The sequence below is a fragment of the Passer montanus genome, unplaced genomic scaffold (genome assembly GCF_014805655.1).
Source record: "Passer montanus isolate IOZ18808 unplaced genomic scaffold, ASM1480565v1 scaffold7, whole genome shotgun sequence".
Classification (NCBI taxonomy): domain Eukaryota; kingdom Metazoa; phylum Chordata; class Aves; order Passeriformes; family Passeridae; genus Passer; species Passer montanus.
In genome coordinates this window covers 16,079,551-16,105,432 of record NW_024372147.1, presented here as the reverse complement: position 1 = coordinate 16,105,432, position 25,882 = coordinate 16,079,551, and the positions used below count along the sequence as shown (strand labels likewise).

Here is a 25,882-nt window from a genome sequence, read left to right as displayed (position 1 = left end):
GGGATCAACAAAGCAGCAAATGAAAACAGGGGAAAGGTTTTAGAGGCTGCAGTCTGTGGAGGGGTGGAAACTGTCTGAGGAGAGGCAGTAGGTGAATTGAAGGAGCCAGACAGCTAACAGTGGGCAGGGAGCAAAAGGCAAAGCAGAATGCAGTTTTCCTAAGGCATTTTTGTATGCGTGGCTTCTTTCCGTCTTTTGCTTTTGCTAAACTGAGATCATCACACTCTTCTGCAAGCCCAGCTTTTCTCTGGAGAAGGGTACAGAGTTCAGCCACGTGACATTTTGGAATGAGACCCTTGAGGATTTACTAAACACACCCCTTGATTTTTCCAGAAAACACTTTTTTACTCCAACTATCTGTATGTACAGATGTCAGTAGAACCCTGCATATATCAGCTTCAGGCTTGTGGTAAATTAGGAGTTAAAATGCTGCTGTAAAGCAATTTTATCTCTTTGTTGGGCTGAGGCTGAAACTGAGTCATGTGTGCATATTTGGATACGTCACACCCTCTTGCTGTAGTAGACAAAGAACAAATTAGTTCCTTACCATAAACCTCATGCTTACAGGATGCTTCTGGAGGACAGATCAATCATTCTTTAGTCCCTTACAGAGGGGAAAAAGACCCCACAAAATGCCTCTTGAGATGAACTAGTGCAGCACCATTGTTCAGCTGGCTGGATTTCACTACAATGAAGATACTGTTTTTCACTGGACTACTCTCTTTTACCTCCTGTCTTTGCACTACAGGTGAGTCCTCCTTTCTGTATCTATTCCATATTTTAGTCAATAAAATGAACTTTTTGATAATGCTGTTTGCTATTGCAAACTTGAAATTAGTTGTACACACATGTACCAGTTACAAAAAAACTGCTCCAGGATGTCTCCTTTAAAGCCGATTTTTATTCTTTCATTTCAGTGACACCTTACCTCTGCCCATTATTTTCTATAAAAAATTTGTTTGAGGGGACTTTCTGCACTTACTGAAGACACATATTTTATCTAGTATTTTTGTAATGATACAATAATTTTAAACCTGTAGTGTCTTGTTCTATAACTTCACAGATGGTGTTATTAGAAGGAAATGCTCAGATGACTATTGTGATAAAAATAACTAAAGGAAATGATCAAATACACCTCCCTAGAATTAAAAGTGTATTCAAACCAAGCTCATTATGAAAAGCTCGTATACATAAATAGATATACATGTGCACACACATATATAATATACATATATATATATGTATTTATACCTATATCTATCTACACACCTATCAGCCAATGCAGGCACATGTATGACTTTTCATGAGTGGTTAAAACTAGTTCTCTGGAGTAGCTATCAAAAAACTACTACAAATTATTTATTCTGCTAATTATTATTTTAAAATATTCTACTGTAAATCTGGCAGCGAACACTAATAAAACTATTCTCTTTATTTTATTCAAATATGGAAAGGTAAAAAAAAGTCCAAAGATTTTCACCCATATTTCAGTTTGTTTCTGAATTCCAGTTTCATGGTTCATGCTGAAGGCTTTACAATTAGTATTTTTGCATTAAATGCAACTAAGAAAATTTAAGTGACACAAATACTAACACAATTGTTTACTGTGTAAAATATGTTTTACAACACATGGCTTTAAAAACCATTTTGAACACATCTGTGCTTCATGTGAAGATGTCAATGTCTCTACAAATTTCTCTACTAAAGATTGAGGAACAGATGTTAATAAAATAGTATTACTGTTTTTGCCCACATGCTGACAATATTTACTAACAGATAGTTTTCCTGCTGCTTGAAAAGTTTTATTCACTTCCCAATAAATTACATCTAATACCTGTCCAACCATTTGTTTTCAATTTTCAAGACATTACCCCTGCTCAGGTATGAGAAACTGAAAAGATCCAGTTTTGCTTTAGTCAGAAGCTGAAGAATAAAAATTTGACATGTGAGACCAAAAAACTATGGGTAATTTCAGTTTTCTAATTTGAAAGTTTCAGTCGGTGTTAGAGTGGATAGTGCTTTTTGCATCTTTTGCAGTCATTCATTTAATACGTGAAGTGACAAGGATAGTAATGGTGGTTTGATCAAGCCTAAACAAAGACTGTTTATATGATGAATGACCAGCATTGCTACTACTGGGAAAAATCCTCCACTGGTCATAAGTATTACAGAAGTGTCTGATGTTTTCAGTAATCAGAGATTACTGAAAACACTCAAAATGCAGAAAGACCAGCTAACACTAGGTTGATGATGAATTTTCAAGATTTGGTGTGAAATGATAAATGAAGACTGATGTACATTTGAATACCCAAGCAGAGGAGGATATCCCCAAATCTTTTAAACTTATATTGCTTTTCACATAGATATGGTTATCTTTCTCTGCTCCTGAAGGTGAGTTATATTGTTAATACAGTAGTTTGTCCTTTTTAACAATTTTCACTTTGTTTTATTTCTAAGCTTCAGAATTTTCACGGAATGGCTCTGCAATTAAAACAGTGTCTCTTATCAAGACTTTTCGTGGAATTTCAGCGAGAGACTATGATTACATCCCCCCTTATGCTATAGAAGGGGAAACAACAACTGTCCATATCAGAGAAAACAAATGCACTTCAAAAAAGTCAAATGACTCCACGTTAACAGAAGTGAGCAACACCACGCTGGAGTACCTCACCAGCTCTCTGAGCACCAAGCTAATACCTGCTGTCTACCTCACTGCTCTTTTATTGGGCATACCATCTAATGCCATCATTCTGTGGATGCTCCTCTTCAGGATCCGCTCCGTGTGCACTGCTGTCCTCTACACAAACTTGGCTGTTTCAGACCTGCTCTTCTGCATCATACTGCCCTTCAAAATAGCCTACCACATCAACGGGAACAACTGGGTGTTTGGGGAGACCATGTGTCGAGCGACCACAGCGGTGTTTTATGGCAACATGTACTGCTCCATTCTGCTGCTCACGTGCATCAGCGTCAGCCGCTACCTGGCCATCGTTCACCCCTTCACCTACAAGGGCCTCCCGAAGCGCGCCTACGCCATCGCAGCCTGCGCTGCTGTGTGGGCCATCGTCTTCCTCTACATGCTCCCGCTTGCCATCATGCAGCAGAGCTATTATGTGAAGCAGCTGGACATTTATACCTGCCACGACGTGCACAGCGCCTGTGAGACTGTGTCCTCCTTCCAGTTCTACTACTACGTGTCCTTAGCTGTATTTGGGTTTTTAATACCACTTGCAACTATTGTGTTCTGCTATGTCTCGATTATACGAACGCTCAAGACTCACGAATGGTTCTGGTATGTTAAAGTCAGTCTTTTGATTCTTACCATCTTTGCTATTTGCTTTGTGCCAAGCAATATTATCCTTATTATCCATCACATCAACTATTACTATTACAGCACAGATAGGTTGTATTCTTTTTATCTAATTGCTTTATGTCTTAGCAGCCTAAACAGTTGTCTTGATCCTTTCCTTTATTTTCTGATGTCAAAAATTAGAAGTCAATCCAATATTTATCTGACAATGGTTAAAATATCCAGGGAAAAATGAATTTATTACTGGAATTATGGTTTTGTATAGTACTAACACAGACAGCAACGAATCTCAGGTGCGACATTTATACTTCAAGTAAAATGGGTTAGAAAACACAATCTCAGTTAAATTTACTTCATTCCACACAAGGAATATCTCAAAAAATACACTTCTCCAGCTCTAACTTTATTACGTGTGTTGCAGCACCTGTGTACCCAGATTGAGGGAAGTAGCTCTGCACCTGCATTTCTTTCTGAGATCACTTTCTGGCCATGGAGAAACTGCCAGAGTATCAGTCACCACAGCCCCTAAATATTAGAAGAGGTGTCAGCATCCAAAGAGCACTTCTAGGGCAATTCATGACACTTCAGATTAGCTCTCAGCCAACAATCACTGCAGGAACAGTGTTACAAAACCAAGATTTTGGCCTGGTGAAAAATGCGAACAAGCACGTTCTACATGCCTGGGAGCAGTCAAGAGCAAATACTGCCCTGGATGTTGGAAATACAGAGTCCCCATAGGTTCACCAAACAGTAGATCTACAGCCGTGGACACAGAACCTGACTCTTGCAAGGCTCCCTCTCCCATGAGGCTGCTTAACCAGCTCTGCACTGGAGACTTGCTCTTCCACTTTGTCAGCGCCTGCACTTCCCTAACCCACAGGGATTGCTGTGAGCAAACCCTTATCAGTGTGAATCCAGGCATATATTACTCTTGCTTGGCAAGCAAAACAGGGAAGCTATTTTGTAGTATTCTCTATTTCCACATCCTCACAGGAAATACCTACAGTGTTACAAATACTGCAGCTTGTTACCATTGACTATTAGTAAAACAATGGGTTCATTTTTACCTTTACAGAAACTCAAAACCTACTTACATACTAAGTTCCTAGAAAATTACCTCAGTGGTTGTCTTTTGAATTTGTAACTGCAGCATGTAAGTGAGGATAAAAATGTTTTATGTTGTTTTGATAATAGTATTGTAAAAAAACTTTACTTAAATAAAATGAGTTGCACTGGAAAATGCCTCAAGCGAATTTGCAGTCTGATGAGGTTCCCCTTTTTCTATTTCTTCTGGCTCTTAAGTTAGTTTTAATCCTGCCATTCCTTCAACATGCATAAGGACAAATTTTAAAGATAACTCTAAAATAATTCAAATATTACACAACTGCTGAAAATATGTTTAGTTAGGTGAACCTAACTAAAATCTCTGTACCTATCACCAAAAAAAAAAAACCCAACAAAAAACCCAAAAACAAACAAAAAAAACCACACCACCAAACAAAAAACATCAAAAAACGCTACAACCAAACTTAGTAATTTGGTCCCTCTGTTTAACTTTCCAGTTATCCACAATATGCTCACTTAAGACAGGGCTTCTCTTCACTGGGACCTGAATACATTTGGCTTGAAAAGGCTTTCAGAACTGTTAAAAGCTGTGGTTTACGATTTACTGGACAAAATGCGTTCCAGGTTTCCCTTTTCAGTTTCAAGCAAGGAACAAATAGGTCAGATCTGAGATAAGGACCTCAGATTATAAGGATAATGTGTTCTGGCAGATTTGGGTGCAGACTCCCCCAGATCACTACAGCTATGGGGAAGTGACAGCAAGCTTCTTAGAATAAGTGGGTAGGTTTGACACATATGTTTTTCCAGATGTTGGGGCAGGAAGTTTATAGGGAGATCTATCTGATCCTTGTAAATCAAATACTTCCTTTTACCACAGCTCACTCTTAAAACATGCTAAACGCAAATTCTGACAGATCTGCTTTATAAACAAGGATCAGAAAATGTGGAAAATAGACCGTCTTCAGAAATTGCACTACCTTTACAATTGTGTTTGGATTTTTTTTAAGGAAACATCAATCTAAATTGTATTTTTACTTAAAGAATTGTCATATCTATGATTGATCACTGTAAAGAGTGAGTATGCATCTGAGTGTTTCTTTTGGGAGCACGGTGTCTTGTTCTTTTCTGAAACATTAGCAACACTCCTTTTTACAGAGAAGGTGCTCTAAGTAATTGCCAAAAGACTGCAAAACCAAAATAGCTCAGAAGAGAAAGACCAGCAGAAGTCTCTGGAACATCAACAATCTTATAAAGAGAAGACTTCAAAGAGATTCTCCAACTTTTAGAACAAAAATTGTAAACACTCATTTACACTCATGTTTCCTATGAGCACATTCAGACCAGGACAGAAGTAGCCATCAGTTTGCATCTGGGGAGCGCTGGGGCAGCTGGCAGGAGTGAGTCAGGGTAGGACAGCTGTGTGCAGGCTCCTGTGGGCTGTAGGTCAGTGCCTTGGGGACATCCTGGCTCACTGTGCATACACATGGCATGCCTTGGGTCAGCACTGTGCAGCCAGCACCCTCACTGTGCACAAACACTGACCACAGCCCATCCAGGACAGGTGAAGTCAGAGTGCACGAAACCCTTCCCAGCAAACATGGCGAGAGAAGGCTTTTCTGCACTGAGGGCTCAGTGAAACCAGCCCTTACCTGGGAACCCTGGTGAAAAATTGATTTGTGCAAACACCTTTCATAAGTTCTGACAACATGGCTTCACAGCAGGTACCCCAGGTGAGGTGACACAAATGCTGGAAGACACTTTACAAGCCAACATTTGCAGACTTTCCCTAATTCACCATGTTACCTCAGGGACATACTGTGTGAATTTTAATTGTGTTCTCCAGACACTGGACATTTTAAGTGCTGTGCTAGTAGCTTTACTTAACCTTGTGGTCAGTCACATCCTGCAAGCTGCTAGGCTGATCTTTGTTTATGCTTCCCTGAGCTGTAATGCTAACCAGGCCACTGCTTTTGGGAAAGCAGATAGCAACATCCAGCTGAGATAGGTTCAAACTGAAGGCACATGCAAGACTGTCAGCTTGTTATTGCATGATAAAACTGTAAAAGAAATATATACAAAACTCTACTATAATAAAACAACATAAGCAAAGGAGATGCCTCAAAATACTTCCCGAAGATTTGTTAAATAACACCATAATTGTGACTTCTTTCTGGCAAAAACCTCACTTTCCATCCATATTGTAGCTGTCTGCCTGACACAGACCTATAACTGTATCCTTATACAAATTCCCAACTGAGTATTGCTGCTGCCCGTATTTTGTAATAGCTGCAGCAACCTCGAGAATTAAAGTAAGTGAGATTACAGCAGTGGCAAGACATATGCAGAAATGTCTTAATTTTAATACACTGAGAATTAATCAATTTTGCCAGTCAGAATAAGTTATAGTGCAAAATTACTTAGTGCCAGTTTGTTGTCACTGGCTTATTTACAACTTTACTGGGAAAAGATAATGTAAATATCAGGGATCCAGGACAGGGACACAGAAGCAAGTGAAAAGAATTGGCATTTCACTTCTCATGGACAACAACAGTAAATATTCTAACCTTGCATTTTTGTGCTTTGGCATGGTGCAGAACATCCTGATAATGCCTTGCATTTACTGGTCTCACATCTTGCAGCTTGGCTGTGGGCAATAGCAGGGCTTCTAGAGTTTTCTCAGGATTTCCTTGGTCAACTGCTTCATTAATGTGTCCAATTGCAATGATTCCTGTGAAACAGAAAAGTTATTAAAGATGCACTTATCAAAGAAAGTTGCAACTTTTCTGATATCACATACAAACAAAGCAGTAACATGAAGAACAGAAAAATCACGAAACAAGAAGCAGAGGCAGCAACAGCAGCTGATTTTAAATTATTTTTGTTCCTATATTTATTTGATGCTATACAACTTTCCTTCCTATCACAGTTATTGATACATCTGGATAAAACTCTTCCTAAAAATCAAAATTATCCTTGACAAAAAGGGGAAAACAGATTTTTCTATTTTCTGGGAAGAAGGACTACATGAAGCTTAAGAAAAAGCAAGGTGTCACATATTTATATGTTTAACATATTGGCTTACAGTGATGAAAGTTTTGTTTTCAAGTGATTTCAGACCACATTAGTTGAAACCTTGATTTGGACAAATGCATACATACTGCACTCCCAGCTACAGCATTACATAGCAACTTAACCTCATTTCTTGTAATTTCTCTGGAAATAACCAATCTAACAATGCTGACCAGTGGCACTCAGTACTTCAGTCAGGAAGTAAGGCCCAATGTATTTAATAATACCTTTAACTCATTTTCTTCAGACTGGGCCAAATAGTTTCAAATAAACTTCCTCCTGCCCCTAAACAGTACTGAAATGCACTGCTTGTAGTCCCTAAAGAGGTCAAGGGTTTTACCATCACCTGTCAGGGATGACATCCTCGCTCCCAGTGGATCGTCCCTCAACAAGTGTCTCCAGACCCACCACAGCCCATCTGGTGAGGTCACAGACCCAGGTCACCATAAGGCTTGGGGAATGAGCAGTTTGTCCGAGGTGGTCCAAAACAGGGACTATGCAAATATGGGACTTGCTTAAAGAAACAGAGGCCTCCCGTCTTCCTCTTCTCTCTGCCCATCTGCCCCCTCTCAACATTCCCAGGCAGAGGTCAGTGCCACTGAGAGCAAGAGCAGCTCTTTTGGTATTGAAGACTTTCACTGCTACTCCAAGGTCTTTTCCAACTCCTAACAAGTGCAGAGGTTCAGACAAAAAAAGTGACTCTGCCAGTCAAATAAACTGCTCAGCACCCCACCTTGTCAGAGGGTACACATTGCAGGCAAGCTGTGAGGATCCATGGCAACCACTGGACTAGATTTAGGAAGCAATAATCCAGCCAGTTTTAGAAATTCTGTAATATAAAATTTCCCTTATGATATGAAACAGCAGCATGCAGGACACTAATGGCAGTCCAGGAAGGGCAGGAGCAGCCTGTGTCTTACAAAGGCTCTCAAAGTGCACTGAGACTGCTTCTGAAATGGCAGGCAGTCTGAAAGCTGCCTTTCCCTGCTCCAGCAAATTCGGCATAACTCGATAGCCTCAAATTTCTACATAATGATGGAAGAATTTGGCGCTTTAACTTTTTTGAGGCCCAAATGATCAACTATCACATTTAATATAACACCACCCTCTTATGGCAAAACAGTTACGTTCAGCTTCAAAAATAAACTCTAAATCCATTAACATGAGAACACACGGGCATAAGAAGCTACTTGTCTAACAGGAAATCAAGTCACCCAAAAGGAAAGCAAGACAGATATTTGCACTGTCTGACAGCTTACTGACTCCTTTGTGAAAAACAATCACTTGGAATAATTTACACATTAAAGCACACTTTTCAATGGAACACCACTTGTAATTTGTTTTTGTAATTTTTATGTTCTTTGCTTACAACTGCAACATCCCCAAAGTGAGACCATCCAGGGCTGGCAGACACTGCCATGCAGGCAGAACATTTTTAACACTGCATTTTTAACACTGCAGAAGGCACCCTGTGATATCCTTCAGCCTTCTGAAACAAACAGGAATATTTCAAGGACATTCAAAGATCATCAGGCTTTCAAAACTTGTTAATGCTCTTCTCTTTTCAAGAGTGTCTGAATGAGGCCACTCAGTTCATAGATTTACATACCGAAGACCTGACTATGACGTCTGTGGGCAATGTGGAGGAAGAATTACTTACTTTCATTTTCTTCTTGAATTTGCATATTAACCATGTCAATGCAGTTCTGGATATCATTCCAGCTTAAATAATCTTGGCCTTGAGATGAAGCCTCTGACTTAATAGACAATAGTGTATCAGCATAACTATAAGAAGATATAAAATACATAAGTGTATTTCATATATAAGATAAAGTGCCATAAAGAATTAGTCAGATGTATCAGCCATCATTTAGTGACTAGAATTTTTTTCCAATGACTCAGTTTCAGACAAACTCAGCTCTTGGCAGAAATTACACAGACATGCAAGCTGCCTGCTCTACACATGCATTTCAGGATCTGAAGAAATGGCCCTATAATGCAGAGAACTTTTCTTGGTTATATGGCATGATGGCAATACATACACATACATACAACTTGCTATGTGGTGCAACAGATAAATGTGGGGAAAATTACAGTCAGCTTCTTGTTCTATAAAACTATTGTTGTCTTCCTGACACCAATTCAAAGACCAGAATTTCAGTCAGTAGTATCATGTGTAGCATCCCTTGCTACCTCCATGAAGAAGATGATGAACCATGGGCAAGGGACTAAAAAAAAAAATAAAAATTATGCCCCTCTTCCCACAACTCAAGATAGTCCAAGCACAGGCTCTGTAGCCTGTGTCTACTCTTCCTAGAAAGCTCACAGGTCCGATGAGCTGGAAACCTCCCCAGTAGTGCAAATTCATATGTATATAAGTTAAATAATTTTCCCAATTCAAGCATAGAACTGCTACAGTATGTCAGATAAAATACATATCTTCTATTTCCATCAGAAGCCTGAGGAATGAATGCCTGGCAGAAAAAAAATTAAAAATAGAAGAGATTCATAATTTCCTAATCTGATTTGTCTTTCCAGCATCTAGTAGCCTGTTGTTTAAGGGTTTCTGGAGCTGCAGACTGTGTATCACTGTAATTGTTGCAAATAAGGCTACACTCCATTAATTTACCTGCTCTATTTTTAAACCTTATGTATTATTGAGGAATTAGTCCCACTACAGGTTTTGTGAGATGACAGCTTTTTAAAAAATAATTAAACTTGATATCTGATAGGGTCCAATATTTACTTTATGATGTTTTCCAAAATCTCCAAACAACTAGAGCTACTAGAATCTAGTAACTGATTCTATAAACATTCTCCACAATATTCACAGTTTTGGAGATCTATGACATATTTCCCCTAAATTCTCTCTTCCAGAAAACATATTCCAAACAAGTCCATCTCTTCTGATGGAAAGCCATTGGACAGCATCTCCCTAAATGAAGTTTTTCTAGCTCTACTATATCTCTCTTGGTACTGTGCAAGTCAAAGCTTCCTGTGATATTCAACATATGGCTGGCGGCACAGGTTAACATAAAGGCATAACAAAATTTTATTCAGTTGTCAAGTCCAGCTAATTCCTACTGTTTCATCTGTGTTTACTGACAGTGTAATCTAAAGACTGGGTCAGTAACACCACCAGAAATGCTGCACTTGGGACACTTTGGGGCCATTTCTACATATTCATAACATTGCTTCTCTTGCTCACAAGCACCAACTCACATCAGAAGAGGCAAAGTAGCAGATTAGTTTTGCTCCATTTTATGTCATTTTTCTCTCTCTCACCAAAATTAGAGCCTCTTGTTCCTGATCTGACCACCTTCCTTCTGGCTTTGAGACACCCAGCAAGTGCTACTCTCAGATTCGTGTCCCCTGACAGCCTAGTGAAGATCTTCAGCTTCTGTGGTCCCTTTTGCCTACTAATGCCTTCCAGAAGCATGTGGAGGCTTCCACTGCCTGTGCCAAGAGACAGGAACTGGTCCACATTCCCGTGCTCTCCCTTGCATGCTGGGGGCACAGGTCTCTTGTGTTGCCTGATTTTTTATTGATAGACAAGACAGCAACTGCAGTAACAGCACATCTGTGGTAAGTCAGGCAAGTGACAGGGCAAGCAGCTGGCAGGCAAGTGAAGGCTAAAATGTAATGTTGAACATATGTTTTTGCCACAGGATTGTATTCACTTTTCCACCAAGCAAAAAAGGGCTTGTCCATGGCTCAAGAGATCACCTGGACCTTGAGGCATTAAACACTATCTCATTCCAAAGACCATCTTTCAGACAGATTGCAGAATGGTTAGTGATTAACAATTTCCAGCTACAATTGTTTCACATTTTGGTGTCTGCAAAAATCCTTGTAAGATCTTCATGTTTGCTTTCTGAGGACATTTTCCCTGCAACTCACACGTCCACAGCCTTCACGGCTGTGTTATCACTTATATTTAGATTCAACTAGTACAGCAATTGTCACACTCTCCCTTATTAATTTAAACCAGAGATATTTATCTTGCAGCTCTTTCAACTTCACAGCCACAACACAGGACAGCCCACCCCCCAAAAAAGTCCTACTTATTTTTTTTAAAAGTTGCCAAGTCTCATCCAGACAAGACAAAATGAACCTTTACCGTTGCAAGTTTTCCTCTTCCAGATTACTGAAGCCAAGGCATGGGTTTCTGAGATGATTTTTTATCATTAGGATGTCCTTATTTTCCAAGGTCTGGTTTAGCAACACAACAGCTGACAACATTTCTACTGCAATAGACAGTTCATCATGTGCCAGGTAGTTCTGTAGGACAATAATGTACTGCAGTCAGGAAGCTAAATAAGCAGTGTAACAGATTTGAGTTACACACTCTAGACACCATCAAGGAGATGGGCTTGATTTAAGAAGCCAGGAAAGTTTCCTAGTCACAGGCATGCCAGACTGACACAACAGTGGTGGTGAAGCTCTGTGAGTTTCTACGTTCCATCTAGTCTGCCTTTCCCTCTTTTGCCCCACAATCTCATCTCTTCTGATCCTACTCATAACAGGGGATTACTTTTCTACACAATATATAAACTAGAGTTAGTCCTCATTAAGAGCATGCAACAATTAAAAAAAGTCAGTTGATTTGTTGCAACGCAAGAGCTCAGCCAGACTGAAGTGTGGCAAGAAACAAACTCTGCAATTAAATATTGCCTTTTCAACCAAAACGATTCATGCAATACATAACACCATGGCAAGAGAATTATGTCTGATTTTACACAACAACATGCTATGTTTTGGTCTCATGGTCTGGCTACACAACATCAATGAGCAGGTTGTAAGCTTTTCACTCTTACCACAGCATTCTGTTGTTGGAGGTTGAACAGCTCAGTCTGATAGACAGCAGCAGCAAATGAGTGAACAACAGGCAGCTGTGCCTCGGGTTTCATCAGTGCAACCAGTGTTTTACTAGGATCACAGTTACGAATTGCTGTATTGATATTGTCAACCGCTATAAGTTCTAAAGAACAGCAGGGAAAAAAGCTTATTAATTTTCATATGCTGTTTGCTCTTCATGCCTTGTAGATGTCAACTAGGTTATTATAAATAATATAATTTTCTGTCATAAGAGAAAAAAAAAAATTTTTGTGAAATGATATGATTGCTGAATGTTGCAAAAACTGTCTCTGTTCAAAGGTATTGAGCAAATAATTGACTGGAGGACTTAAACATTTCTCGACTTTTAGATATGAGAGACTGCTTATTGCACCTCTAAGACAAAACAAGGAGCTGATGCCACCCTAGCACAGAGAAAGATCTAACTCCTCCTGGGTGTGCTTGCAGCAGGTACTGCTGTGTATGTCAGCACCTTTGTCTTGCTTCACCCCAAATGCTCCCTTCCTTTTGCACCACAGTTCCTCTCTCACCTCTTCCTTTGGCAGGATCTAATTGAGCTAGCTAGAACAGGACAGTACCTGAAGTACCAACAGCATTATTAGTGTCTATTTCAGGAGGCTGGTGGAAATCAGCCAAATGTGTTAGAGGGGTGGGATTTCCTTCCAGAAAATTAGTAGCTGAACTGAGGAAAAACCACATGCTAAAACTTCCTCTGCATGCCAACACCTGTTTGCTTTTCTGCCAGTGTGGAAGATCAGTCCTTACAGGCACTGCCATCTAGAAATTAATCCATTTGCTACAGCTCAGATTTTAATTTAAACAAGCAAATAGAGGAATATGAGACTATGAGTGTAAACATTTTCAGTACCTCAACAACCTGCCTGTTTTACTTTTTGCTGGACTGATTTTGTCAGGGGTTTGAAGCCCAGCAGAAAAATGCTGAAAAACACTTCCCACTTGGGTAGCTGCAGAAGCATTACAACATCCCTCAGCTTAGTCACTGGCACCATAATTGCACACCTGGAGGAGCCACCTCTGAAGAAACCCAGGCCAGGACACACCCAGGAATACACTGTACAAGGCACCACTCTGGTCTGGCAGGAAAGGGAAGCAACCTTGAAGGTTAGAGCACGTGTTGCCAATTGAGGAACAGCAATTATGCAAATGCCTTTTTCATCAATAAGCCCCACTCCTCTACCTTATCACATGGCTTTTCTGTGTACTGTTAACCCAGGGAACATTTTTAGTTACCACTGATTGCCCAAATCTAAGACTTGTACAGAAGACAGCATCCACAGTTCATGTATACAGCAACACTGAGAGCTTATTATACAAAACAAAATCTTTGAAAACCTTTTGGCCAGGCCCATGTAAAAAGCCCCTCACCTCTAATTTAATTTTCTCTGAAACAGTCACATGGGGCCACATTGTTCCTGAAGATTGTCTCTCTTGGCTACTCCTAAAGTTAGAAACCAGGAAAGGCTCTCACAGCTATAGCATGCATACATGCTTTTTTAAAGAAAAAGGTAAAGAGGAAAGGAGTCAAAGCCCACTAATGGACTAGACTAGTTCTGCAGCCAATAACCAAGCTACTGACTTCTAGTTTTGAAACCCAGCATGCAAATTGCCAAACATTGCTCACAGTCTTATAACAAAAGCCACTATTTTTTTCTTCTCAAGCCAAACAGAAGAACAAAGTTACTTGCCAGATTACTGTTAATGCTTTTCACACATCACATTTTCTTCTTCCTTTCCTTTATCAAAAGGTAACTCTTTCAGAGAAAGTACTCCTCACCATGGCTAATTAATCTGAAACAGGCTTACATATAAGGTATAGTAAAGAGGAAAGGAGTCAAAGCCCACTAATGGACTAGACTAGTTCTGCAGCCAATAACCAAGCTACTGACTTCTAGTTTTGAAACCCAGCATGCAAATTGCCAAACATTGCTAACAGTCTTACAACAAAAACCACTATTTTTTTTCTTCTCAAGCCAAACAGAAGAACAAAGTTACTTGCCAGATTACTGTTAATGCTTTTCACACATCACATTTTCTTCTTCCTTTCCTTTATCAAAAGGTAACTCTTTCAGAGAAAGTACTCCTCACCATGGCTAATTAATCTGAAACAGGCTTACATATAAGGTATAAAGTCAAATTTATCTTCTGACTTAAGCTGACCTCACAATATAGCCTTTAAGGCACATCTCAAAAGCAATCAGCCTGGATTTCAAAGCATTGAATACAGTGCCAGAGACAAAATAGCCATGCCCGGATGCAGTAATGAAATGACAGCAGATCATTAACCAAAGGTTAACTTCCTAGCAAAGAAGATTCCAGTCAAAAGCAGCAACACATGCACTGCAAATTTAGATCCCCTTTAACTATATTTCTTTTCACTTGTGTCATGTGACTAAGAATATTTAGATAACGTGTCTAAAAGTGAGAATAATTTTCCCTGCAATGTGAAAAGTATTCCTCCATGCTAATTCTACAAGTGTGGTCATTGCTCCCAAATGAGTATTAATACTGCACTAATAAATATTTGTTCAAGCTATCAAGCTTTCAGTTTTTTTGCTGCTGTGAGCACCAGTAGCTCAAATCAGTTATCTCAATAAGAGTGCATCCAGGGCAGCACAAATTGGTGACTTGGCAATTGTGACACAGAGAAAAAAGACTATGAGAGTAAAATGCAACACATATGGTTTCAGTTTGAGAAACCTTGTTTATGTGCAAGAAATGGTGGATTCAATTATTTTAACATAATTAAATGGCGATGGTAAAGAGTATTAAAACAGTTACTCACTAAGCTTGTGAGCCTCAGCTTCCGCATTGGCAACACTAACTTCTTTCTGTATTTCACTTTTGTCGAGCATATTTGGAATGCCTGCTATCTAACAGATCAGAAAAACAAGGTTTAATTATGCTTTTGTTTGATGGGAGATAAGGGATAAAGTCTGGTGATGGTACACTGGAATTTGATTGTACTATCACCTGTGCATCAAATACAAGGCTCAGTAAACACAGCATTAATATTTCCCTGTGATTTTCGTCTTACTTAAATTAATAGATTTTCTCCTCAAAACCCAATTGGGACTTTATTTTAATGTTAATGATTCAATATTAGTTTTATTTGTACTCAAGTTATAACTCATTTTGATAACAAAATATTAGGGGCTGCATGTTATACCTTAAATTTTTTTATATCTTAGTTAGTAAACGCTCACAAGGATACCATGCTCTTCAGAGCAAATGCAGCTTTTTGGTGTTGATTAGCCAGTCAATTATTCTCAAATCTTTATAAAACTTTTCATAAATTATGCAGAAAGGCAGAGTAAAGACAATTTCTCTCTGGATTAAAACCAGCTAAAAAATGCAAACTGACATGTAGTACCTGTTCAATTAGATTACCTGCATTTTCTGTTCTTTAGAATCACACAATTGCAATAGGTACCATGAGGAATTTTGAGGCAGAACTTCAAGTAGGCTCAGAGCAGGGTGGTTCAAGCCTGCCATCAGTGCCCCTTCATCTTGCCGGTCAATAGCCTCATTCACTTGGACTAAAGCTATGTGAACTGAAATGAAAACAATGCCTATAAACAGCAAATACAGCTTTCCTGGGGAAAAGAAGTCCATTGCTGTCAGCGTCTCACTTTTTGTAAAAGCTAGCTAGGGTGGCAATCTTTATCTAGCAGAGAATTACCTCCTTCATGTTCAATTATCTAGCAGAGATTTACCTCCTTCATGTCCAACCCTGCAAAGGGAATCTCTGGCTCTGGGTGAGCCTGGGTGGAAGCAGTTCAACCACAGCTAAGCAAAAGCTTATGAATGAATTTTGGGTCTATATAGAAGAGGGGGTCAAAATTTACAGTATTCTGCACACAAAAAGAACAAAGAAACAGAGCAGGCAATAAATTATTTGATTCTGAACTGAGGAATCCTTACAGCAAAAACCACAAACAGAAATTAGCCCCCCCGCCGCAAAGATTAGTAGAGAAGGAATAGCATGACAAAAACAGTTGTAGACAGACATTAGCCACTTGTGCATATTTTACAAGTTTCCATAGAAATATTTTGTTTGTTCAGGTGGATTCAAGTCACATTCAGCTGGAATTTGGGAGATCACATATTTCGTGCATACTTCCATGAGGATCCAGAATAGCTTACTGTTTATTTTATTGATATTGCCTTGAATCTCAGCTTGTGTCAGCAACTCCTCGTAGACATCTCTCTCTTCATCAGAAATTGTGCCATTCTAAGAAAACAAAATTGTTGCGAGTTCACACAAAACAGTTTGCAGAGAGAAAAGCTATTAGCCAAAGTCATTAAAACTGCATCAGCTGAAGCATTTGCTGAATGTATTTGTAAAGCAATTTGTTGACTAAGTGAACTGAGGAAATTAGCACTTTGTCATAGAGACCATTAGCTCTCACGTGAAAAAACACAGCAAATAATTCCACATTAAATATCTGTGGCAGAGGTTATACTTTATACTCAAAGAAGGGTATTATTAAGCAGTAGATTTGTTTTTCCTAAAGCAATTAATGGGAGAAAACTAATTTTTTTAACCATTAAATCTTCTGGTATATTTAGCCTTTGGGCAAAGTTAAGCTGCATCATATTCATAGTAATCACATTCTTATAGAATTGGCTTTTAGCTTATTTAATTACTATTATTTTTCTTAGTTATCTTAAAAGTGGGGATCTCTTCCTAATTGTACTAATTTTAAAAATTAAGTTGTTTTTAGACCAGTTATTGCTCTAGCATGAGCTATATTATTGCTATAGCACGACAAGAACACGAAGAAACACACGCACTAGGAATGCAAATAAAACACCACTACCTTGAGTCTTGCGTTTGATTCTTTCTTCCTTTTAGCATCAAAGAGTTCATTCTGATAGTCCTGCGCCAGTTCCTCATCCACGTTGAGCAGCATTGCATTTGGGTTCCTCAGCGTGACAATGGTTTGCTCAGCTATTCCCTTCTCAACAGCTTCGTTGATTGCTATTACAGCTGCATGCACTAGAAATGAAAGCACAGTCCTAAACTTCAGGAAGCAAAAGAAGTCAAACCTGTCACTGTTTCTTCTGATTTATTTCAAAGGAGTGTTGGATTTACGTTCAATAATTTACAGATTTGAACATTCCACTCCATTTTTCCTCTAGATTGCAGAACTCCATGTTTACTCAAAGGTAGCACAATGCTGTCTGTTCATCCTTCCCCCAAACAGGGGTGTGCTAGTTTCAGCTGGGGTAGAGTCAATTTTCTTCATTGTGGCTGGCATGGGGCTGTGTTTTGGGTTTGTGCTGAACACAGAGTTGGTAACACAGAGATGTTTTTGTTATTGCTGGGCAGGGCTTGCACAGAGCCAAGGCCTTTTCTGCTTTTGGTACAGCCACACTGGGGAGGGGACTGGGGGTGCTTGGCAGGTTGGGAGGAGATGCAGCCAGGACAGTGACCCCAACTAACCAAAGGGATATTCCAGACTATGTGGAACCAAATTCAGTATATAAAATGGGGGAAAGAATGAAGAGGGGGACATTTGAAGTAATGGAGTGTGTCTTCCCAAGTCACCATCCATCATATGTGATGGGGCTTTACTATCCTGGAGATGGCTGAATGCCTGCCCACTCACAGGAAGCACTGAATTAATTCCTTGGTTTGCTTTGCTTGTGTGTGTGGCCTTTGCTTTTCCCATCAAACTGTCTTCTTCTTAGCCTGTGAGTTCTCTAGCTTTTACCCTTCTGCTCTTGCTGGTTGGGGAGTGAGTAAGGGACTGTGTGGGGCTTGGCTGCTGGCTGAGGTTAAACCACGATATGGTTAATATTGTACTGACAGAAAATAAAACATGAGTTATACTTTATCATTCAAGTCCTATTTTATTTAGAAGGTAATTACATGTAAGAATTGAAAGTATTTTTGGTAGTTTTTACCTTAAAGCTGTGTGTGTCCATATAAAAGTATTGTCTAAACTGAATATATCTGAGAGATGCTGTGCAAGAATAAGGAAATTGAAGCTCCATTAAACTTATCCTCTGGAAAAACACATTTAAGACCCTTCCTGCACATCACATTTGAGCCTCCCTGAGATGGTTCTTTGCACATCCATATCTCCATGAACCCACAGCTGCACATGAGGCACCCTCATGTAATAGTCCCTCCTCCATTCCCCTGCAAAGTCACAAAACAGTGGAGTTCAAACAGAGGTGAAAACCATCCAGCAGGCTTTGCAGGGTCCTCAGACCACAGGTAAAAGGGAAATGAGTGCAATAGGACTCACTGCAGACACTGATCAGCTTAAGTGCTAAGTCTTTCCTTAGAGAAAATGAGAGAAAAAGTGTTAAGCCTTTCCTTAGAGAAAAAAAAAACAACCTTATCTACTAAACAAACAGTTGACTCCAAGAATTTAAGAGTCACAAAAGCTCATGCTTTTTCACACAGTAAATTTGCATGAGTGTACAAATTCAAAACCACTTATAGCTGAATTAGATGTAGAGTAGTAGATAACTAGTAGTAGCTAACACCCCTCCCAGTTACTCTCTGAACACATTTGGCCCTAAGATCAGTCTAGATGAAGGACTTTCACTAGAGCTGCACTTTATCTGGACCTTCATGCCACAAAGAGACCCCAATGCCTGTCTGGTGGAACATTAATCTCAAATATTTTACAGACTTAACTACACAAAATGTAAAATTCCTGAAAACTGTGTATCTAGATCATATCCCAAAGGAGGAACATTGCAGCTCCCCATTTATCAGCACAGCAACTTGCCTAGGATTTACTTTCATGCCAATCAGGAGATGTGTGAAAGGAAAACACAATGACCATCTTTCCTTACTTTGTCAGTACTTACTTTCTACTTGCCCCTGCATTGTGCTGCTAAAGTGAAGAAAAGCATGCAGTAAAAAGAGGTTATTTGGATTAAGGTTAACTGAAGGTGTAAATATCTGAGTCTAAAAGACTTTAATTTCTCTCACTTTATGAAAGAAAGTAGAGATGCTTCAGATCTGAGGTTTTAGGAAAAAAAAAGGAGTGTACAAATTTAGGGAAGTCAGACAAATGATCATATCACTGAACACTCAACAGGGGCAAATGAAGGATGAAGTGAAGCTCAGAGACCCCTCAGAGATGGCAGCTACTGGAACTTGCATAGCTGTTGGTGGATAATCCATTGCCTAGCACTGAGCTCATGCCAGAGGTTCTTCTAAAAATGTTTCACTCTAGCTCAGCAGAATACAGCTGGGCAGTAGAAGCAGCTAGCATGGTGGAGAAGATAAAAGCAGAGAAGCACACTGGTTTAATTTGTCATTGAACTTTGTAACAAAGTTCACACTGAACATGATGAAAAGGTTTTTCAGCTGAGAGGGTAGTAAGTGACTGGAACAGGCTGCCCAGGGAAATGGTCACAAGCATCAAACCTGACAGAGTTCAAAGAGCATATGGACAATGCTGTTAACTGTATGGTTTAGTTTTAAGTAATCCTGTGCAGATCAGAAACTTGGACTCAATTGTTCATATGGGTCCCTTCCTGCCTAAGGCATTCTGTGCTTCTGTGCACATACATATCCACTCCAAGGGACTAAGAAAACTGTCCTTAGACACATATATGATCCAAACATCCTCATGCAACAAAACACATAGGAAGGGTGTTATCTCTTCCACATTTGTCTAAGAGGCTTCAGTACCTAAATGGAGCTAGCAGAAAGCAGTCCAAAGATACGTTCAAGATTAGGAGAGAATCAAACAGATATTGGTAGATGTGAACCCATCTACCAAGAGAAACAATGAGAAGCCCGATTGGACTTGAAAGAGCAGGCTAGAAGCTTGGAACAAGAGAGAGGTTTCCTTGCAGAATAAGCTCTCTGTGAAAGCACCTCAACTTATTCTTCCCATGCTGACTTATACTATTGCTGGCAGCAGAGCAGGAGTCATCAGCAGTTGTTCCACTTTTTTATCTCCTTTTGCATACCCCACTTAGGAAGAAGGATGGTAGACCCCTTCCTTTGGCAGGATCTCCATTATCCAACCTCTCTAGTGTGTGAGGGTTCCCATAGCAGATGTTTCCTGTCGTGGGACAGAGCATGTTATCTACAGCACAATCCTTGCTCAGAGGGACAGAACCAGCATCAGGAAACCCTGCTTTTGTAAGGCTGAAAACACTTCACAAGTTAAAGGAAGCCCTACCACTATAATAAGGCTTTCAGTGAAGGATGTTTCATCTTCAGGGGAGGAAGCCCTTTCATCTTCAGTGGAGGGAGCTCCCTGAAAAAGTGCTTGGTAGTCACTAAATATCTAAAAATCTGCTAAAAAAACTTCAAAAGGCAGTATTTTAAAATCTAGCTTTGGTGAAGCATGCACATATTAAGCAAGCTTCAAAATATACAACACAGACAATGTGAAATAACATCAAGTATGTTTTAAGTTAGGCTCTGAAAATTTCAGCACACTAAGTAATATTGTGAATCAGCTTGCCACTTTGCAAGGTTGAATAAAGCAGCAAAGACAACCCTTCTGTTCCTCAACGTACCTTTCTGAAAAGACTAGGACCTTAAAATAACTAGAGCTCAAGTGCTGATTTAAGGTAACACACTTGATTTCACATAATTTAAATTCAAGCTTTTTTTTTTATAATGTATCACTTCATTCCACCAAAAAAAAAAAAGTGACATAAAGAAAAACACTCAGACTTACACATGAATAGGCACGAGCAGCAGAAAAAAGCGTTTAATTGTTTTTGAATGGAAGCTGTTCAAGATAGACTCAAAAGAACCCTAATTGTCCAGCAGGGCCTACCCTCCTGCAGGGTTCTACCATGCAATGGGTACCCATGGAGGCAAGTTCCAAATACACAACACCATATGTGAGAGAGTTGTCTGTCTGGAACAGTGACTTGTCCTCGCAGCAACCTGTTTGGGTGTTTTAGGAAAACTGCAAAAGGCAAGAAATAAAAAGAGGAGGCACAGAGAAGGCACCATGTTCTCCATTGTACTCATAAGGTGCAGAGGCATGCACAGAGATCAATTCATTATTCTAGAGGAGCACTACCTACCAAAAAACATTAAACAAAAAAAAACAAAACAAAAATTTTAAAAAAATTAAAATATTGTGAGAAATCTTTGCTTTTGGTGGCACTTCCTATGGGTCAATGGAGATACCAAAACCACTCAGACTGCAATTTTGAAGAGGCCTTGTAACAATGAAGCAATGTGGTAGTGAAAACTCCTTTCCTTTCCTTTCTAGCTCTGAAGAGGTGCCAAACTAAGTGAATGAGAGCACAGAAAATATGTTGTTAGCATTCTGTCAGAGCATTTGGTAGAGAACAGAACCAGAGTCAGACTTACAGGCAGCTTCGTCCACTGATAATTCACTGGCCAGAATCCCACCAATTTTACTGAAAGATGGCATCTGTATACCATATTTCTCTAGCTCCTTCCGCATGTTGCTGATTTCTTCCTCTGTTCAGACAAAAAAGAACCCCAAAATACTGTCAAAACAGAAGCATGACAATTTCAGTATGAATAATCATACCTACAAAAATGTTTCTGAAAGTGCTTCTGAGTAGTTTTCCTCCCCGTTTTGAAGGACTCTGAGCTATGACAAGTATTCAATGAAAACTCCCTCCCCTCCTGCCAGCCTCCTGCCTGTTTAATTTGTAAGTGTTCGTAAAAATGTTGTCAGAGGACTGAGGCCATAATAGAAAATATGTACAATGTTAGCAGATTTGCAGTGTAAAAAACCATCCAACATATGATTAGATAAGCATCTTTTTACCTGTGAAGTCTACTTTTCCCAGAAGGTCCTGGATTTGTGGAGCTAGTCCTAGTTTGAAGAGATATAAACTGCAAAGAAGAAAATTAGGATTTAAAGTTTTGCATGTGGTTGAGAAGTTTGCTTTCTGTACAAAAGAAAAGCACTTTTATGAAGCTTGTCCTTCAACCCTTGACTTACATGTGGCAATAGAGAATAAACTGACAGTTCAATTCTCTTCATGCTGTATTAAGTCTTACAGAAAGAGAAATCTTTTATTTCCAAAAAGCATCTCTAAGAGACAGGTACTGTCAGTGTATCTCAGGCCACAGGGGATGTATAAACAAAAAGAAAAACTCCATGAAAGACAGGCAAAGAAATGCAAAAGCTAGTATTGAGGGAAAACCAAGCTCTGAAAGCATTTCAGCACAGGTTATATCTTTGGATTTATGTTCTGGTTTTTCTTGCATTAATTACATCCCTGTAATTACTAACAGAAGAACACAAATCACTGGCACCCTTCTTACTAAGGGTAGAGGAACAAGCACCTGTAATTCCACCCAACACCATCTCAAAATATTTGTGTTACTAGCTATTTTACTCTTGGAAAACGAATAAAGTTGATTTAATGTACTATCCAAGAACTTACACATTCATTTCAATATAGCATGAAAAATACCTTCACTCATTCCTAGAGCTCTGAGGTGCTATTGGAAATAAAACAGCTGAATACATACATATTTTCTCAGTAGCTTCGAAACACAAGGCATGTATTTATCTGCATAGGACTGATGTTTCTATAATTTATCAGTGAAATTCAATAAACAAGTGAGTTAAGCAAGAAAGAAAGTTTTTTAAAACCATACTTAAATAACACATTCTTCCAAAAAGATTGTTTTTCACCTTTTTTCAAATTTACTTCACCCCAACATCATTCATTGTAAATGTGCTTTGTGTTTTAGGGGTTTTGTTTCTAGAGAAGCATATTTCTCTCTTCTGTGTTTTGTTGTAGAGAGGATTTTTTGCTACTAGCAAATTATGAGATGACATTTCAAAGCATGTATTTTGTAGCTGTTGTATGTACTTAGGAGCATGTGGAATCAGCATTTGCCACAGCTACTCCTCTGTCCTGCCCCCATCTGGATGAACACCACACAGGATCTCAGGCAGGTCAACCAGCCTTCACAGCCTCTCAAAACCATTGCTGATACCATTCTTACGTTTCAGATCTGTCTAAAATGTAAATTAGCTTTTTCAGGGGGAAAAAAAGCACACAGAGTTTAGAAGACTATAGTAATGAACTGGGTTCCTCTGCTACCCTGGTCTGCCTGCCAGTATTTCTGAGTGAAGAAAGATTTTGCTCCAAGTTTGAGACAGAGACACGATCCTGTCTGAAATTCTGGTTGTCATACAAACAGTTATGGAAATCAGTAGCTGATGGTGCTCTTTTTTGGGTCACCAAAATAAAAAAATACAAGAAGAAAGAGTGCTATGAACATTAAAGAATTTTTTTTTTTGCTGTTCAGCACTTCCAGAAGGATGTTGAACCATGTGTGGTATTTCCTATACTCCTTTGTTTGGATAAACTTATTAACCACCAGATGGTGCTGAAAATGTTTTTCAAGTCTTGCAGAGAGCACAAAGACACTTCCCTGAGTTAACATATAATTTCACTTGAAACAGCTTGCTTAATGCTTTTGTTGTGAAACTTGAACCTCAGAAAACACACAAAGTCAAATGCAGGGGTCCTCGTGGTTCAGAAAACTGAATTCAAGGTATCAGGAGCAAGGGGAAAACAAAGGAGAAAGAGCAGTTCCTAGGTGAAACTCCTTTCAATAGAAGGCATCACCCACACAGAACTGCATCTCATATCAGGCAGATGTTCCCAGGACTTGTTTTATTATTAGATCATGTATAACATGCTGTGAAAAACAGATCTGAAAATAGCATGTTTTTTTCTTTTAATGCTTGTTTTCTAATAACAAGCATGCTTGTTATTCTGCTGCTTCCTAGGAAAACAATGTTTTAAAGCAGTCCAGCTTCTAGAGGGATAGTTTGTCTAAGATATAGCAGTGATCTTCCTGTAAAGATAATTTGAAAACTAAATTTTTCAGGGAAAAAATATCTCCAAGACTCCTATTTATGAACAAGAATCACTGTTAGCATATTAATTTAAATGAAGCTGTTCTTAACCTCATTTAGTGCAGGAAAAAACTCAAATCTGCTTTCACAAAAAAAGTTGCAAGTAATGGAACCTATGCCTTTGTATTTTTCAGGTCAGAACCAGAAGTTCCAGTTCTAGTTCTACCACTAATTTCTTCCTGGCCTTTAGCCCAGTCAATACTTGAAGTATTGATGTTTCAAGTATTGACTTGAATACGTCAAGTGAGAGAAAAGCAAGAAGTAATTACATTCAACAGGAATATAATAAGAAATTGTTTGCTAAGTAGCTCCTTCCTGGCCAGAGCAGTGTTGTGTTTGACAGCACAAGTCATCACACATGCTTTATGTGCAATGGTCTTAATTTCAGACTTGAATCAGGACACACCCTCAAACTATATTTAAAACATCATGCTTAGAGTACCCATCTATCTTCAGGCCTTTCAGCAGCAAAAGATCAGCAAAACAATAAACAGCCAATGAATTTTCCTGCAAAATATATTATTTCAGATGTCAAATATACATTTCAGATACAGCCCAGCATTCCTCTGGTGCCAATCCACCTGGGAGCACTGCTGGCCAAGCAAAGCATGCTGTGCTTAATCCTATTCTTTACCAAACAGCTTTCAATGTGGCTTGTGTGACATTCAGCACTGAGATTGAAGTTTGATTTGGAAGACTAAAGTGAAGACTTCTGGCATGCATTTAGGAAAAGGTATGGAAATAAAGCACGATCATTGTTTCTTCTATTCTTACATCCTGCACAGGATGCAGGCATGGGGGCCTACAATCTCATGGGAAAGCATCATAAATAAAAGCATTCCAGGCCTATTCCTCCTTTCAGTATGGCATGACACATTTGATATAAAGTCCATTTCTAAAATAATAGCACTAAAAAACCCCCAAAAACATAGTAAGTACAGAGGTACAGAGTTGGGGTTTTGTGTTGATATGCATCAAGAAAAAGTAATTTAAACAGGACAGACTTGGAAGCAAAAGCTGAGACAACACAGACTAATTCTGGTACTGCATAAATCCTGGGGCATGACAAGATGGCGAAAGAAAAATTTTTACCATAGGTCAATCCACTGTAAACCTCAGTTCAGGATAAGAGGTATTGCCATTGCAATGATAAGGCAGATACTAAGAAGATATTTGATGGAGCTGTTGTTTACAAAGCATTCAAATCTAGAGTTAATAATGTCCTACATTCATGAGAGAGCAAATATTAAAATTAAATATGGTGTTCTTGCACCTCCTGCAAAACATTTGAGCTGGCCCACAACACAGCTGGGGAGTGGGGGGCACACAGCCCACTGTGTCAGCCTGACCTGGTTTAGGCTGTAGCCCCACATATTCTCTTTAGGAGATCACTTCAAGCTTACACAAGACACTTGCTGTCAGAACAGACTGCACTACCAAGTTAAAGGCAAGAACCACCCTCAAATAGTCCTGGTGGCAATTCCCAGTTAATAGTACATGAAGTACAACAATTTCAAGGGGCAACACTTATCAAAGATGGCAAAAATATACTGGCCTGTCAAGTGTGAACACCTGGCATGTTGAGCAAATATAGTGAACTTCAGTGGTAAGTCCTGTTTATTACTGGGAGTGAGTGCGCATCCCATAATGCAAGAGTGGGCACATGATTTCAAGGATTAACCCTAAAAAGTTT

At 39.2% G+C, this 25,882-nt stretch overlaps 2 protein-coding genes across 7 annotated transcripts in view; one reads left to right on the top strand and one right to left on the bottom strand.

Annotated features, from left to right (window-relative positions):
* Window positions 1-25,882, bottom strand: part of IQGAP2 (IQ motif containing GTPase activating protein 2) — a 123,569-nt gene that overhangs the window by 29,750 nt on the left and 67,937 nt on the right. For 2 of the 4 annotated variants that reach the window (XM_039729662.1, XM_039729661.1), the window contains exons 6-15: window positions 22,072-22,139; window positions 21,642-21,755; window positions 17,143-17,321; window positions 16,466-16,553; window positions 15,710-15,873; window positions 15,105-15,192; window positions 12,262-12,425; window positions 11,565-11,725; window positions 9,105-9,229; window positions 6,940-7,103 (exon numbers count right to left, since the gene is read on the bottom strand). In XM_039729662.1, the coding sequence (XP_039585596.1) occupies window positions 6,940-7,103; window positions 9,105-9,229; window positions 11,565-11,725; window positions 12,262-12,425; window positions 15,105-15,192; window positions 15,710-15,873; window positions 16,466-16,553; window positions 17,143-17,321; window positions 21,642-21,755; window positions 22,072-22,139 (1,315 nt within the window). The remainder of the gene's footprint in view (window positions 1-6,939; window positions 7,104-9,104; window positions 9,230-11,564; window positions 11,726-12,261; window positions 12,426-15,104; window positions 15,193-15,709; window positions 15,874-16,465; window positions 16,554-17,142; window positions 17,322-21,641; window positions 21,756-22,071; window positions 22,140-25,882) is intronic. The other 2 variants (XM_039729663.1, XM_039729664.1) reach the window with 2 other exon arrangements.
* On the top strand, window positions 210-11,537 carry F2RL2 (coagulation factor II thrombin receptor like 2). Of its 3 annotated transcripts, none has more exons than XM_039729666.1 (3): window positions 210-748; window positions 2,458-3,292; window positions 3,732-4,550. In XM_039729666.1, exons 1-3 carry the CDS (start codon window positions 691-693, stop codon window positions 3,844-3,846), a joined length of 1,008 nt encoding a protein of 335 aa, XP_039585600.1. In that variant the 5' UTR covers window positions 210-690; the 3' UTR covers window positions 3,847-4,550. The 3 variants fall into 3 exon arrangements, with proteins under 3 accessions (XP_039585600.1, XP_039585602.1, XP_039585599.1); XM_039729668.1 differs by lacking the exon at window positions 3,732-4,550 and adding an exon at window positions 10,739-11,537 and having other exon boundaries at window positions 212-748; XM_039729665.1 differs by having other exon boundaries at window positions 212-748; window positions 2,458-4,550.

What these genes read in the sequence shown, in the direction of transcription:
- F2RL2 (XM_039729665.1), top strand. Translation starts at nt 691, where the DNA reads ATGAAGATACTGTTTTTCACTGGACTACTCTCTTTTACCTCCTGTCTT. An exon ending in CTCCTGTCTTTGCACTACAG is followed by an intron (nt 749 to 2,457) that starts GTGAGTCCTCCT and finishes TTTATTTCTAAG; the next exon opens with CTTCAGAATTTTCACGGAAT.